Genomic DNA, 17,479 nt, shown 5'->3' with positions numbered 1-17,479 from the left:
ATAAAGCTACTTGTAGGATTAGCAGAACACATGATGGAAGTCGGTGGGACAGTGCATTAATCTTTTTCATCGTAACTGCTACTATGCATTCAGGTAGCAGAAAAAAGTACTCAGGTCTGAGTTACTGTTGTGTAAAAACAGTTTTTTGTATAAATTTAGATAATAAACCTACCTCCTCAATCAAAATACTTTGTGTGTTCCTGCATGTATAAATATGTATTTTGGGATGAAAATTGATTGGTGGCTGTCTTACGTAAGCTTGTAACAGCGTTTCATTATGCCTTGCCTGATTTACAAAGAGATTTTGGTAACAATTTTGGATTGTTTTTTGCGGGGGGAGGAAGGTATCAGCAAATTATAAACTGGAAAGATAATACAACCAAAGCTGTAAAAGGAGCAACTGCATAGTGAGAAGACATATAGCTGAACATGCTACAATTCAAGTGTTTGCTTTCAACAATTCAGCAATAGTTTTATTTTCAGTATTTGCTTTTGTGATTTTTCATAGAAGACAGAAGTTTATTAGCTGGCCACAGCTATGTAGCAGATCCCTGTCCCAAAATGCTAATTTGGTAATGGAAATATCAATGTGTTAGGATATTTGATTATCTGCTCTCTAAAATATAATTTTTACTTAAGTCTACACAAGATTTTCTGTTACTAACAACATGTGAAAATATCTGAACAGTTTATAAAACTCTGCAAATAATTTTAAGAGAGTTATGGGCAGGACTTCAACGAAGACCTCTTTTTCTACAGAAATATAAAATGAAATATAACCAAATAATTTCACTTAATGCTAATTATCAAGTTCATTTTTTATTAGCTAAGAACTAGTTACCCACTTCCTAAACATTTCTCAAAAAGTAGATCTTAGCATGTTAAATATTTACAATAGTATAAAGAGGAGAGCAGATAGTGGGATTAATCTAGGGAGACAGCCTCTCTGTACCATGAAATTTGTACTTAACTCATTGCATTACAGAATAGTTTCTAGTAACTTAAGGAACAGAGTATTAATACAATCTGTTTTCAGTTACAGAACTCATCTTCCTACTAGAGTCAGTATGAGCACTACTCAGCTTAATGAGTTACTTAAATTTTTAGTACGTAAACACAGAAATTCCCAACCCCAAAATACAAGACAACCCAAGCAAAGATTGAAAAGGGGGAAAAAACCACAAAACATGATATTTCATGAAACTATGGAGTACAGAATTCAACTTTTTAATATGGTTACCCATATATGGGTACCCATAAGCATGTACCTTTTTATCAGTGCTACATTAAACAATGCGTACATCACTGTGAAATCTATTTTCTTGATCAAGATATGGGCTAAATGAGGAAAGCCACAACCTAATGAGTTCGCTGAAGCATCCATGAAAAGTCATGAGTTCACATCATGACAGTAACACTCCCTAAAAGCATCAGAAAGCATTTTAAGGTACTAACAACTGAGAGGAATATAAACCGTGGAAATGGTTTTCAGAAAAATATTTTGGGGGAATCACCATTAGGAAAGCAGTACCTTCGGTAAATATTGCAATGCATTGCACTTATTGGCTCTCCTGTATTCAAAGTTTCATATTGAATCCTGCACCATTCATCTCCAATGCTAACATTAATCAAGAGTTCTTGCAAGTGTAGATTCACTTCTGTGGATAAAACTGTTCAGATACAGGCTCGGGATTTTTCCAGTTCTATTACACGGATTCCACCAGCTACTTAGAGTTTCTAAGCTAATGAAAATCACACCTACCTCAATTAAGATGCTCTATTTTATATTTAGGATACATTTCTTCAAAATAGTCAATGTGTGGAGGCTGGAGTATGTCGAGGGCAGAGAGTACCTAGGAAACACCATACAAGATCAAGACATACCCCAATCAAAGACAAATCCCTTTTAGAAAGATAATCAGACTGCATTTTTCTTTTAGAGCTTAGTTTTATTCTATCCCATCCAGACAGACAGACAGACAGTCTATCCCACTATACAGGAGCATTTAGTAGCCCACCAAGTCAGATGTCCTGTACCTTCAGGGTTTTCTTTTTTTTAATTCAACAAAATTTTCCCAAATGTTCAAGTACTGGTTTAAAAGCATAAGTCTATCTACTCAATAAAATTGTTTTATTTCAGACATAGATATATTTAATCATAAAATATTTGAAAGAAGTAATTCTAACAGAGAAATGCAGAAGCAAAAGACTTTACATTTTGTTCTGCTATTCATCTTTAACACTTCTGTGATGTACTACTACAACACGGAAATTTTAAAAACAAACAAACAAAAAACCCCAAAGTTGTTCACATTCTGAATCAGAAGCTCAGACAGTCACTTAAATTCTCTCTGCAGAGCAAAAAGTTACAAAAGCAGCAGTAGAGAATTCACATTCTTTCACAGGAAAAAAATACTACCTTGGTGTAGTCTTTTAGGTCCTGTCCTAGAATATTTATGACATTCGGGAGATGGACACACATGTCAGTGGTTATCAGTCTCCACTTCTGACTGCTTACAGAGATGTTTTTATTTAATTTTAGTCCTCACTAAAATCTTTCCCATAATGAAGTTCCTGGTGAGAAGCAGCTTAAGATAACAGTTCAAAAGAAATCTTGCCCTGGAATTCATTTCCCAAGGATTTGGGTGGGAGGGGTGGTGCAAGTGGCTTCTTTGCAATCTAGTATCTAGCTTGCAAGGCAATGATCCTCTTTTGTGCTCCCACTAATAACACTTTCCTCAATTCAGGGCTTAACCACAAATAAAATCTTTTTTTAGAATATGATACCCTCAGATAAAAAAGAGGAATTTAGAAGAAAGAGGAAGAGCAATGAAATAAGGTTCTAAGACAAGTATCGTCTTCCTGATAGAGTTGCACTAGCAGAAGACAGTATTCCCAAGATGCTCATCACTGCTCATGGGAGAGGTTACCACATTCACAGTTGCATTTGTGGAACAATTTCTCCAAGTGCTTTTTAATTCGCTGCAGACACAATCATCTGGGGCAACTCAAATCATTTTTAAACGGTTTAACTTAACCTAGCTGATTTTACCTTGAGCAGATTTGGGAGTGTTTGCACAACCACTCTGCTAGAAGAACTGAGACAGCAATAAACTCCAACAAAGGGGAGAGGAAGGTGGAGTAAGAAATAGCTTGGAATCAAAAGCATCTCCAGCTGGCATAGCTGTTTGCAGATTGAAATTTATCTAAAGCCTAAAATAAGATTAGGTTGAAGTGCATTGCCTATGTATTTGCAACCATTTTGGAAGTGAAAGTATGAATACCCTTAGATTCTTCAATCAAGTATTTAATTTTTCACACTGTTTGCAACAGTTAAGCCCGAACTGCTAGGAAATCTGACAATTGTAAAATTAAAGAGCTTCTAAAGCATTTTAGATATTTTGCATCTTAAACGAAAAAAATTCTTACATCACAGCTAGCACTATTTTACAGTTAGGCTTTACTAAATACTTCAAAATTACTTACATTGTCATGCTTAAAAAAACACAACATCTTCAACTCCCGGAAGACCCTTTTACAAGAGACCAAATTTTGGAAGACGTTGGGCATCTTTTTGAGTGCAACTCTCTTTCCATCTCGTGGATCTGTTACTGACCTACAGAATAAAAGATTCAGAACATCACATACTACTGTTAGACAACTTTTCTAAATCAGAAAGAATATTTAAGAGTTCTGATCATTCTCAACTTAGAAGGTGAGTCAAAACAATGTGCAGTCATTTCTAGGGACAAAAGTATCAAGCAAAGGGAGTTTAAGTGCACTGTACTATAGTCTCTGTATTAAATGCAGTGTGATCATTCCTTGATGAGAGTACATATACACACACCCAGTCAACTCTGGTAGCTTTTAAGTGGCTGGACACACGCACATTAGTGAATAGACTGCCTGCCCCTAACATACTGTAGCTCAAAGTTGGATCAACAACTTAAGCCAAGGAGCATGTGTGACCACGAGCATTTTCTTCACCTCCAAAAAAATCTTATTAAGAGTAAAATATTTCTTCAATTACACAAAGTTGATTTTGCTAGATCTACTCCTTTCTCCTTCCTTCCTAAAAGGGCAAAAAGTTTAATAATTCAGTTCTGACAGAACACAGGCAAGTATAGTGCTATTACTTGATCTATCACTAACACCTTAAGTCTGGAGAAGTAACACCACATGGTATCTAAGTCTGCACAAATGTAAAACAGGTTCTATCTATCTTTTTCCCGGAGAGTTTATGGGATGCAGCTCTCATAGTTCAGAAATTATAAGGTGCTTTGCATATGGCAAGTATTTTAACTTAATTAGATTCTGAAAATAGAATTTTATAATAAGAACCAAAAAAACTAGAGCAAGGAGATTCTGGTGCCTCAATTCCCAGTCATGGCTTTTAAGGAGAGGCTTCTCAAATCTCACTACAAAACAGGGTCTCTGGATCTTCATTCATTATGAACCCTTCAATTTTTTTCTGCATATTTTTACTGGAATAACCAAAGTAACTTTCTTCTGAGTGCTATACGGTAACCATATAAGACTCTGCATCCAGCTATGCGCCCTGCTGACTACATTTGTCCTTAAAAAATTGCTGGTTTCCCAATCTATCGTGGGACTGCCATATAGATGACACTGAAGGCTTCTTCTTTTGTCCCAGGTCCATGTTGTTTTAAATACATAAATAAAAAATTAGGTAATCACCCCTCTGTCAGATCTCCGAGTACCATGCCTGTCATCAAAAGATAAAAAATTCAGTCCAAAACCTCAGAAGTCGTCGCTGATACGAGTGGTTGAGAGTCCAAGGAGAACCACCCCGACACACCCGGCTAGGACGCTGCCTGTTCATTGCCACGAAGTATTTATGTTTAACATGGGGGGTAGAGGTGGGTGACCTGGGAAAGCTGACGCCAGACTATTTCTGCACCGGGAATCACAGAGCTGAAAAGGCTCTGAAAAGATCTCCTAGTTCACAGCCTGCTTCCTACTTGGTTCAGGACCTCTCGCTCTTGCCCAAATTGGCAAGAAAGGGAACGAAAACTGGAAGAGCTACAGCAAATGCACTGTTAACGCAAACCAGTGCTCAGTGCTGGCCAGACCGAAGCATCCTCCCTCACACGGTACAGTAACCTCACTCACAGAGGATGGTCAACCTCACCGAGCCTACCTGCGACGGTGGCACCAGGCCCGGGGAGCGGGCAACGCTTCAGCCCGCCCGGAGCTGCGGGGTTGCGGCAGCGGCAGGTTCTGAGCGACGCGCGGCAGCGCCGGCACGAGGCGGCGGCAGCTCGCAGGCCCACGTAAATCCGATCCCAGCGGGAGCCGAGAGCTCCCGCCGCACACAAGGTCAAGCACTGCTGATCAGCTAATTAGCGGTACTCTTCCCTCTCTACGAGCCAGCAACACTGGCCCCCAGCAAGCTTTTACTAGCCTCAAAAATAAAAGCCACAACACTCTAACCTGTAAAAGAAAACTCAGGTTTATTACACCACATTTGAAAAGCTGATGAATCCTGGCAATTAAATAGATGTATTCTTGCTACAGTAACAAATTTGCAAAGCTATATTTAAAAAAACAAACAAACAAACTTTTTTTTACTGCAGATTATACTGCAGATGCTACTGAATTGCTATATTCCTTTTTCTTCGTAGTTTTGACACTGTTGCTGACCACTGCACATACACAGCAAAACACTGCTATCAATGGGATGTTCACAGCTACAGAAGAAATTTTAGCAATGGATCGCACTGATGATACCCTTAAGTATCACACAGGTGCCGACCTGAGAGCTTGGACGATTTGAAAGTTCCTCACAAATGACTGAAAATACCTAGGCAGTTCGCAAGCACCTTCCTCAGCTGTATTATATTCAACAGTGCAGTTAAAACAATAGTTAAACAGCTAATCCAGCTATGAAAATTCAATTTAAAGCAGCAACAATAACATTTCATAGTCTTTTTATATTATGTTGTATTATAGCATATTAAGGAGATGCTCTACAACCATCTTTGAATAAGGGGCAGAAAATCACAGTGCATGTTGCTGTTTTGTTGTCTGTCCTTAAAAGACGTGTAAGCAATCTAAAAACATGTTCACCTGCCTTTCACTACTGCAGATAGAAGCAACCACAACATAAGAATTTTCTGTAAATAAATACAACCACTATTTTACACACTAAATAAATGAACTTCTCTAAAATTGTTTCAGTCTGTTTAAAACAGAGTAAAACAGTGCTTAAAATGCAGAGAGATATTTGAGAGAGTTCACTTCCACAGTTTCCATTATCTGGAATAAATTAGTACAATAAACATATATGACTTTCTCTACAGAAAGACTCAACAAATCATCACGGATCACATGTGCTGGGGAGCACAACAGTAAAACGGTGTAAAATAAAACCAATGGCAATTTGTCTGTAGGTTCATTTCATTGAAGAAATATTAGCTGCAGCTTCACAGATTTAATAGGTTTTCTTTTTTACCTCAAATTGCGTAAGCTTCTTATCTGTATCACTAACTTCCACAAGCACATACACCAGTGCCACGCATGCGTCTATTCCTAGTCTTGGACCAGCTTCTGAAATGATTAAAAACTGGAGCACCAGATACAAACAGAAATCTGTATACTCAATGGCAGAGCACCACTGACAGCTATCAAGAATTATTTCAGTTATGAGAACAAGGAAGACTAAATTGCATTGTGGAAAAGCCCCTCTAAGTTTACTTGTGCACTGCAAGAAGTTTCTTGTGTAATGGGAGGAAACTGAAACGAGGAAGTTTTCTACTTGCATGTTCCATTGCTCTCCCAAAATATTCTCATTCTGGAAAAATCATGATAAAACAACAACAAAAAAATTGATAGCTGTTCAGGGCAAGACAGAAATATTGTAACCTCTGATGCTATCGTAGACGTCAATAACCACCACCCTGGATTTTTTTTGTTCCACTGTGGTTGTTTTAAGATTTGTTACAAGTCACCCATCAATTTTTAATTACTGAATTTTCAACTTTTGCTAAATTAGTACTTTATAAATGGACTATTTTGAAGTGCACATGAAACTCTTACACATGTAAGAGAAGAAATGATGTAAAATCTATAGTGAGCGCTATAGTTATCCTTTTTCCTTGTAAATAATTTTTATTTCTTTAACTCTTGGAAGGTAGAACTATGCATCATATTCCCTAAGGACTCTATTTAAATTACATTACTATATACGACATTCAGCACCCCAAACACATAAGACCAATTTATCTTTGGGGAAATGTAACAATATTTAACATAAGAAACCAGTATGGGCTTTTCTCACGTTCCATCATAAATCAGCCACCTCATTTTTATGCCACAACTCCAATTGCTTCTTTCCCGATCTACCTGCGGCTGGACTACCTTCCTAGTGACACAGCAGGAACCAACAGCAGATCTGCAGGGTAGTTCTGAGCAAGTACTGCCAAGTTCATCGCTTAGTTACGTCTTTAACCCATTTCTGCTCTGTCTGAACGGCTCTACTAGTGGAGACAACTAAGTCACAGTATTCCCATTAACCTCTTCCTAATCTTCACTGCAAAAATCTGAATTCACAATACTTTAACCGGCTTTGTTTCAGTCTTTAGTAAAGGCAGTCGAAGTGAATACCAAGTACTGCTACTAAATTTCCTACAGAGAAAAAGAAAACATAATAATATAAACCGAAATGGGCAGAGGTAAAACAGTTAGGAGAAGTCACCAACAACTACATTGGTACAGACAGGCATGTAAACAGGTAATGCTATCCCGTGACTGATAAAAATCTCGCCATCTGAAACTAGGGCACCACGTTCACTGTTTACAGCACGAGTACACCAATTTCCATAAAACCAATAACAGATAACTTGTGTTTTGCTGGCCACTCTTCCTCTTGTTTTTAGTTGGGAAGCTTTATAATAGGGACTCATATTTTTATACTTAGGCTCTACTTATAGCAATCAGCTTCTAAATTTGAGTACTATCACAACAGAAGCTACCAGTCCAATTAATCAGTCATGGAAGAATAACCCATCCCATACATGTTAACAAGCAAATAACACACCAAATCAGAAACAACTCTGAAATTTTAGATATTTTTGATATAATAAAATTTCATAAACAGATCAGACATGCAATACACTTCCCATACATAAGTGAAGTAGATAGAAGAAACTGAAAACGTGCTTGAACAACACACAGTCAACCAATCAATCAAAACAGGATTATTATTAAAAAAAAAAAAAAAAAAAAAAAAAAAAGACTAGTCTGGCATTGGTTTTGGGCTTAGGGACTCATAAGAACCGAAGGATCGTATCAGCAAAACCTGTCGAGGAAAGTTCTTCTAGACTGCCGACTGACAAAGCATGTATTAGAGTCCTGTCCGCTCTCCAGGTGTTCCCTCGTTATTAATGTCCTGAAGACTTTTTAGATAAAGGCTCCACGGAGCTGAGTGCAACTGAGATAAAAAGGAGGCCCGCTAGCAACTGTGCACGCGGCAGATTTTCAGCCGTATTCGGGACCCACTGCTGCAGCAGCACCAACAAGAAGCCGCTGAATCCAAGGCCGGCTGCCGAGCCGTTTCTGAAACGCAGCCTGTCAGCAGGCAGGATGAAACCGAATCTCCCTGCTGGCAGAGGAATAAACACCCAGACAAGGCTCCAGTTGCTTGCTGGTTCCTTTCTGGCTGAACAAGGGGGAAATAACCTGTTTGGTATTGCTGCATTTGAATAATGGTCCTGCCCCCATCCCACGACAAACATCTCAGTCGTTGCACATTTTAGCAGTAGGAACCCAGCTTTGGGAACCTCCACTCCAGAGGCTGTTTTTAATAGCCACATTTTTAGCTGTAGTTCCTTTTAGAAACTTCCTATCTGCTTTTTTTCCAAATCATGTGAGTATAAATATTGCACCAGTGTTTGACAAGAAGAATTATACAATATATAATCAGATAGAGCAAGAGCACATATGGTTTCAAAGTTCGCACTGTATCTTGTTAACGTTTTAAGGTAAAACTCACAAAGTAGCATCTCATGTTATTATTCATGCAAAGACCAGTCATGCTTGTAGCCGGTAACAATATAACTCTAATGAATGTGAATGGAAGTGCAGTAATTTCACGCCATGTTGAGTTTGTTCTCTCTTAACTCAGGGTAGCAGCTGCTTTGGTTCAGCACAAACAGTACCAGAGAACAGAGATAAGTGCTGAAGCCTGTTACAGAGGAATGCTTTTATTTCTTTGTTGCTGAAAGGCTTGCTGGGCTGAGCTCTTCTGGCGCTGCAGCGCGCTGGTTATCCCATCTGTATTAGCTAATGAACCTCAGACGGCGGAGATAACGAACAGCTCTGAGGGCAGCTCCCCTTATCTCCAGTGAAAACAACCCCATTCAAGTTGGGTCTCTGTCTTAATGACCAGTTACTGTTCAAACTCAACTTTGCATAAATTACTTCAATATTAACTATATTGTGCATTTAATGCATATGCTAAACAAACATCTAATTTTTACAGTAACTCAAGTCTATTTACATAATCCCATCTAATAAAATGAAATTTAAAGCAAAAACTAACATTTTCATTTTGTCTAATGTCAAAAGATTGGAAACTAAAATCTACATTCATGTATACTCTTCAGATAACTTTCATCTGTGTGGAGGCACGGCATTATCAGAAGGCCTCAGAAAGTGTTTAAATAAACTGGAGATTAAAAAAGTCACTCCTAAATCTAATAAAGTATTAAAATGGAATAGTAAAAATCAGTTTTAGAATAGCAATATGAAATATCTTCAAGCAAAGTTTGAAATTCAATAAATTATTTTAAAAGAATGGAAGTACTCCTCTCACACTATCCCAAATTATGGAAATGTTAAAATATAGATTAGCATCAAATATAAAGTTGAGCTGTACTACTACAAAGTTATGCAAGTTGCATGCAAACACAAGAATCCAACAGTCAGCATTTACAGCAACTAGATCAGATTGAAAATAAATTTTAGGATATGAAAGTTGACCATCCACAATTAAGTAAGTTTATAACTGCTCTGCAGAAAGCTGTGGGGCTGTTTAGAGTTGCCTAAATTAAAATTCTCATAAATCAGTCATGAACAATAATGCAAACTGTAAAATATTTTTTCTATTAGCATTGTTTATACTTTGCCTAACCTCCTTCCTACTTCCCTTATTAAAAAAATACAATTAGAGAAAAAATATTTTAAAATCAAAATGTTCATCTTAAAAAGATTAGATGGACAGGAAAATAATGGCTGAATGCCTAAAAATACTTTCTATTCACGTGTAAGAGTTGCTCAGAACAGTAACTTGATTATAATGCCACAATTTTACAGTGACAAAGCAAAAAGAAAAACAGAATAGCACCTTAATAACTCAGCCTCCCTCTCCAAAAATATGAAACGGACACTGCATCCATCTCTTCCTGACTGAAGGTACATGCTTAGGAGTTCAGAGCGACGATTCCCGAGGCTCCGAGGCTGCTGAGCCCCGTCTGAGAAAGCGGACGGCGCTCTGCACCTCCACGAGCACCCCAGCGCTTTAGTTCAGCATCCACGACTGCACGTACATAGGAAAATACTACATTTCGTTTAAGCCAGACACCCGTGCCTTGGCTTGGGAGCTTTATACCGCTCACTGGCAGCTTCATGGGGCAGCACGAAACTAACGGAGTAATGAAGAGCGGAAATGTCGCAAAAGAAAAAAAAAAACCACACAAAACCAAACGTCTGTCTTTTCTGAAAACCCGTTATTTACCGCATTCAATAAAAATGCTGAAAATGTTGCTTGGTATGCGTATACAGTACCTACTTTGATACTAGTAAAATAATTATTTATAGCAATATGCTATCAGGTCACGTATTCCCAAGAGGAGCTAGAAAAGCACGAAGGTCTCCGAGGAGCTAATTGCGAGAACACTAGAAAGGCAGCTTCGCTCAGCGCTGTTCTCAGAAGAGCCCATTTCAATTCCCTGCTCCGCTCTGCGGGGATATTACACCCCGGGTGAAGCGGGCAGGCAAGCGAGCAGCGGGCAGGAACCTATCCATCGCGCAGCACGGGCAACAGGCGCTCTTCCAAGCTGCTACCGCAGGCTGCAAAGGTTTCACTTATTAAGCATCAGTCGTGGCTGGGGATGAAGAGATAAGAGACTAAGAAGATTTAAACCAAAAATAACTTAACAAAAATGATACACAGGTATGGGGCAAAAATTAAATTAGTAAATATAATTTGGAGGGGAAAAAAAAATCACAAAAGAGCTAGTTTAGCTTTAACCAGGTCTTTAGGAATTATATGATTCCAGACGTTACTGTGAGAACACCCAATCATTTAGTATCCTTTATTATACTGTACAAAACATGGGGAAAAGGTGCATTTAATACTATTAAACTGAGTTGAACATTTTGCTTTAAAACCAACCACAAGTTCCTCAGTACAATTAACTTCTGCTCACACCAGTCCTTCTGCCCCCACTCGAAGAGCTGGCTGCCCGGCTACGTGTTCATTAAATACAACCGGGGCCACAACCTCCTCCTTTTGCTTAAGGCATGTTAACATCCTTCCGCGATCTCCCCTTGTCACTCAGACTTTACCTACGTAATAACTGTAAAATATTAAGTTGAAAAATAGCCAAGCTAAACATTTCATAAAATTCAAAAAAGTTTCTTGGAAGATGCTTTCCCTTTGTCACTTTACCAGTTTTTCGGTCAGTGACATTAATTTCCCCTTAACCAAATTGACTTGATGATTCAGCCACTTGAAAAATCATGACTGTCTCCAATTTGTTGTAGCAGCAGCACCTACTGCACAGGCGACACCAAGATTGCTATAGCCAGACTATTACAGGAGGTTATTTCTCTGTTCCTGCTTCCTTAATGTATTTGACAGCACGCTGTCATTCTGAGCAGTTTAATTGTCTCCTTTGTAACACCAGTTTGGTCAGTTCTCCTTCTTTACACAAGAGGAAAAATGCTCTCTCTAGTCAAAAAGTAGGAAAAGTAACACAGACATGAGAGTAAAGAGATTAAGATACAGGTACACAAGACAAAACTAGTTGTCTTATTTCAGGAAACTGCTGGTTACAAACACTTGCAAAAAGTTTCAATATTTTTGCCGAGTTCATCAAAATAAGCTTTTATCTAGAACATATTTTAAAAAGTCAGTTATAAAATTGCTTGAAACAATACTAACTTCTAAAACTCATAAGCCAATGAACAGGACAATATGTCTATTTTCTGTAAAAAATGCAAAACTCCACAAATCTGTATTACAATAATTTTTTTTTCCAGTCTGTTTTTCGGCTTTCAATTTGCACTACTTGCATTCATAACTAAAGCTTCCAAAAAAATTCATCATTTTTCTCCAGATTTCTAAAGTTTACATATAGAAGAATAGAATAAATAAATCTAATGAATAACAACAGTACTATGTACAGATCTTCAGCTTTCTCAGCTACCATCTTCAGAGCAAATGGCAGGGACTTTATTTCAGCGGAAAGGACACTGACAGATACACAAAACCAAACACTTCACGGACAAAACAGTTAGAAGTGCCACACAAATAAGAAAGACTCATAAATAAACAAGCAGCTCCTTTCAGGAAAGGGTGCTGCATGTCCACCTACTAGGCAAAACCGAAAGCGGGCTCCAAGTCACTAACAATTTGCAGGCTACCGCTTTTGCTTTACGATCACCACCGCCAGCGCAGAAGTCGAGAAACCAAACTCCGTCCGCAGATCAAACGCACCGGCCTGCGCGCGGCTGGGGCCTCCCGGCAGCTGGCCGCTCAGATGGTGCTGATCGCCCACCTCCGACGCTCAGGCATATTAATGCACCTATTTTCCTAGTATTCCTTTTTCTTTCATGTTCCCACAGGGATATTACATAATTTCTAACAGAAGAGAGGAAATCTAAAGGAGCTACAAAAAGCACGTCCTCCATTCTGCTACAGTTCAGAGAACTACTGCAACACAAAGGATATTTATGGGACTCCCGTATTCTGACAGGCAATAAACATCATACATATGTCTATGCTTTTTAACAAAAACAATGAACTTCCAAATTAAGTGCGAACAAATAACTTGGACAGTAATACTTTGGCTCTTGTCAAAAAACTATCAAACGCACATATATTTGAATGCTCAACATGTGACTGAAATGTTCCTTTTGAAAATCACCTATTTTTTTTCAGACACCAAAATTTTGCAGAATCCTTCATCAAATCTTTAATCAAGTTGAAAGTTAAGCTTTCTATATGGAAACAGTATGTATTATATTTGTTCTGGACTCTGAAAACCTTTGGGTTTACAAGGCATGTACCAGAGACCTTGTTTAGTTCTTGCCATCTAGTCCTGTATTCCCCAATACACCTAAAACTGCCTATTACACAACAAGAACAACTGCTCTGTGATGAGGATTCCTCGAACCTCCTTTCGGAAATGAATTAATTTAAATTTAAAGAAAACAGGGTAAGGGAAAGGGGGAAGAAATCACTCAGCTGTTTTTCCTGGCATACAAAACTGCTGTTTAAGACATAGAGCAGGAAGAGTTATTTAGACATTTATAGTACAGTTCATCATCTTTCATCTACTTCCACAAAGACCTTTAAATGAATGAGCTGCAATCCAAGATAAGGCTTAAGATTGTTTAATCTTGCTCTAGAAAAAGAAAAAAAGGTATTTATTTTATTTTTAGGGTGCATTATTTAATCACTCCTTCATAGTTTACAGTATTAAAAAATACAAAACAGGTTCAAAATTGTATTCTTGATCAAATTAAAATGTTTATTTCAAATGATTTTCTTTTGAACCGGAGGTTCCAATAGCATGAAACAGTGATGGGCTGCTATTTTGGAAGGCGGAATTTCTCCTAGAAATTGATGTTATGCTACATTTGCACCACTTAGCCCACTAAGTTTTTACTTGTGTTTTCTCTTTTCTTCAAAAGAAAGTCAAATGTACCAGAATAAATACGCATCTTCCTTTACAGCAGAAATTCAGTACTGCATCATTAAAGATGAGGCTGACTTTACGGGTAATACTCCTCACCAGAGCAACCAGTATCTTGTTTCACTGGAACAAACCGGAGCAAAGCAGCAGAGCAGCTCTCGGGCACGCAAGCCCTCGCGTTGCCCATCTCTTTAAGCCACCACAGATGCAGCAGTGCTGCCCCGAGCAGAAGATTTTTATCCTTACAACAGCCCTGTTAGACCAGGATGCGGTTGTCCGAGCGATTTATCGACGGTGGGGCTTCGTGGCGCACGGTCTCACACAAGCGCAAGCCGCTGCTGGAAGGGGCAGTCGTGCCGCCCGCTCGCCAGCTCCTGCCCTTCCGCTCCTATTCCAGACAGTTATCAGCTGTCCGCGAGGTGAGCCAGGTCAGCAAAGCAATCCCGTCCGGAGCGAGCCCGTACCAACCGGGCGGCGAGCTGAATGAAGTCACCCGAAAGGCCCGTGACCCCTCGAGCTGGCGCGAGGGCGGCTGGGGCAGAGGGCAGGACAGCGCGATTCCCCGGCAGCAGGTCACAACTGCACCAGATCAGGCGCAGCATGAAACCAAGCCCTCAGTCATGCTGGAAGCCTACGGACAGAGCCGGAAAGGAAGATCTGATCTCCTAAACTCCAGGTCAGTGCCCTCTGTAGAAGGGCCATTCCTCTCACCGTAAGAAAACCCTTCTTGCTGATTATACATGACAAATATGCATGTCTTATTACATTTAAGAACCACATAAAAAGAAAAGTCTGATAAAACATACCAAGAAAAAAGATGCTTTGTATAAACTGTAGCTTTACATTATGTAGCTATTTACATTATAGGCTAATCACTCCTGAAATAACAAAATTTTAAAGAGTAGTAGAACTGCAGAAAAGATTAACGATATAATCCAGGCCTCTAGTTAAAATGTTTTCAGAGACAATTCAAATTATTTCAAAGAATCTTTGCAGGCATTTAGCCTTTTCAGTTACCCATTATAAATCTCCAGCAACTCTCTACCATGTTGACAGCAAATTTTCAAGGCAGAGATTATGCCAAGAGTAACTTTTTCTTTCTCTGAATCCAGGTCAGTGCATACACATTGTTCTGTGGTTTCAACTGTTAGAAAAACAAGTTTGTGACTACTCCATGGCAATTATTACACAGGAACAAGATAATGAAAGAATGTTTTCAGAGGGTGGTGTGGGAAAACTGCTGATTGAGTATGTTCTGGGAGGGAAGTAACCTTCCCCTGTGTTTATAGACAACACCTATAAACTGACATCAGGACTTATCGGGGGGGGGGGGGAAAAGCTTTGTGATTTTTTAAAAAATATGATTACTTTCCAGTTTTATTATGCAGACTTTTTTCCCTTGGTTCTTGACTCTTTTAACCATAAAAACTTCTCCCAGAAAGCCTCACATTAAGGTATATAATATGGTCCCACAAACATTTCATTTGCTCACTTGAGGATATTTGATACACCGCTTTCCAACAAATAAGGTAGCTCATATTCAAGACCATGTGATAACCAATACACCACTTTTCCAGCACACAGCATCCCAAAAATTCATGATGCCACAGCCACAGTTATTTTAGACTATTGAGGCCAATAGCTAAAATAGAGTTCTGCTATAGCCTTTTGCCTGACAAACGCTTACAGGCATTTTATACGCTTACTGTATAACAAACAACCACATCTTGGCATATTTCAAAATATATTTGAACCTGGAATGAAATAAAAGATCTGTTAGAAAAGTTCTCAAAATCAAAAGATTAAGACTGAAGTTAAAGTGCAGAGAGAGGGTGTACAGTTATCCAATTACATATCTGGGAAATTTTTGATCAAGTACATAAAGTTTACATATAGGAAGAGCCAACAGATCCAGTTTGTCTGCTACGTCAATTTATTGACAGATAATGAGCCCTACTAAAGCACCACAAAAAGATGATCAACAATTTTTAATGGACTGTTAGGTAGCAGAGGGGAGAGGTGGTGAAAACATGCATATAATGTATGAAATAATTTAGAAAATAAAAATGTATATATTATAACAGATTTCTTGTTTTAAGAATTAAAAGGAAATTATATTGGGTTAATCTAATTTCTAAGCATATACTGAGGTTTTAGGCAAAACTGAAGTAGCTGCTTTACTAGTTCTACTATTAAAGAACACTAAAACACAAGCAGCACAGCACAAAGGTAATGTTCTGGATTCCCCTGTGACCTGAAATACAGAAGTATTTTCTCCAATCACAAACTAAAGAGTTCACCTTCTAAAATAGCTCCTGACCGCCAATGGTGGGGTTCACTAACGCATAAAACATGCGTTTTAAGGCTTTGCAACAATTCTTATTGACTAATTCAAATGTTAAATGCAAATACTAAAAATGGAATTAATTTTACCAGCTTCAGTAGCCTAAAAGTCAAGTTTCCAGTCAAAAGCTGTAAATGTGGCATACCTAACCCGGTATATAGCTGTTGCTCAGCTCCTAGACCTGGCTCACAGCATGGCCATGCAAACGGCCGTGCTGGCAAAATGAAGCAGAAAGCAGGGAAAGTAGCAGCTGAGACACAGGGGAAGTCAGACTGCTTTTTCAGCAACAACGACAGCGCAAGCATACGTCAAATGTGATCCACATCCGTCACACAGGCTCTGTCTAGTCAATAAGGAGAAGGATGGGTGGGATTAATCTCTTCTAGAGCGCCTGTCTCAGACAACATATGACTAGATCTTCCAGAAATGCCTCACCCTACCAATTAACTACAGAGAGAGTGAAGATATCTTGCTTAAAATACAGCCTCACCTGTAGATAGCCAAAGCTTACTGATTTGAGGTCCCTCATTTTTGAATTTTACTTGAGTTTTTCTTCCTTGGTGTGTCAACTTCTAATTGAGAGTCAGTGCTGTAAGTCACAAACCACATTAAACGCTATCTTAATAGTGGAGTGACTTAGGCTTCTCTTGCAATGAGAAATGGGAGTGGTGGTTAATTGAGCGGTATCGTTAGTAAGTTTTGTTTTTGTTGGATTTTTTTGCAACAAGAGAAGCTTAGCATAAACACTCACACAATTAGCATGGTATTATAATGTTCCCCCCACCTCCCTGGGTGTACATGCTTTATTTAAGAGATGCAAAAGCTGATAGATTCTAGTTTAAAGGAGATATGCATGATTATTTTAATTTTAATTTTCAAAGGGAAAGCCACACACAGGTAAGTCGGGATGAGGAGGAGAATATTACAGTAGGGCAATGCCTAGTCTCCGTCACTTTACTGCAGTGACCACAGCTCTTTGAGAGTCTGTTTTAAAATTATAGCAGGAGGGCAGACACCCCTAGTTAAGTATAAGCAAATGGACATCAACAGATCAGACAGTCACAGCACTGTCAATGATGAAGAAACAGAGGGTAGAGAAGTGCCCCGTATCCGAGTACGACGACCCACAGGAGTGAGAAAGTGCACTGACGAGAGCTGGATGCTGTTCCCGTGCAGTAGCCAGCGACTCAAG

At 38.8% G+C, this 17,479-nt stretch overlaps 1 protein-coding gene across 4 annotated transcripts in view; it reads right to left on the bottom strand.

The window, feature by feature from the left end:
* NLK (nemo like kinase) overlaps positions 1-17,479 on the bottom strand; it is a 71,338-nt gene that overhangs the window by 25,958 nt on the left and 27,901 nt on the right. For all 4 annotated transcript variants that reach the window (XM_067309506.1, XM_067309505.1, XM_067309508.1 and 1 more), the window contains 2 exons: positions 3,487-3,616; positions 1,798-1,853 (listed from right to left, as the gene is read on the bottom strand). In XM_067309506.1, the coding sequence (XP_067165607.1) occupies positions 1,798-1,853; positions 3,487-3,616 (186 nt within the window). The remainder of the gene's footprint in view (positions 1-1,797; positions 1,854-3,486; positions 3,617-17,479) is intronic.

Source organism: Apteryx mantelli, chromosome 22 (assembly GCF_036417845.1).
Source record: "Apteryx mantelli isolate bAptMan1 chromosome 22, bAptMan1.hap1, whole genome shotgun sequence".
Classification (NCBI taxonomy): Eukaryota; Metazoa; Chordata; class Aves; order Apterygiformes; family Apterygidae; genus Apteryx; species Apteryx mantelli.
The sequence above is the reverse complement of the archived record's forward strand: the minus strand, read 5'-3'. Positions and strand labels throughout refer to the sequence as shown.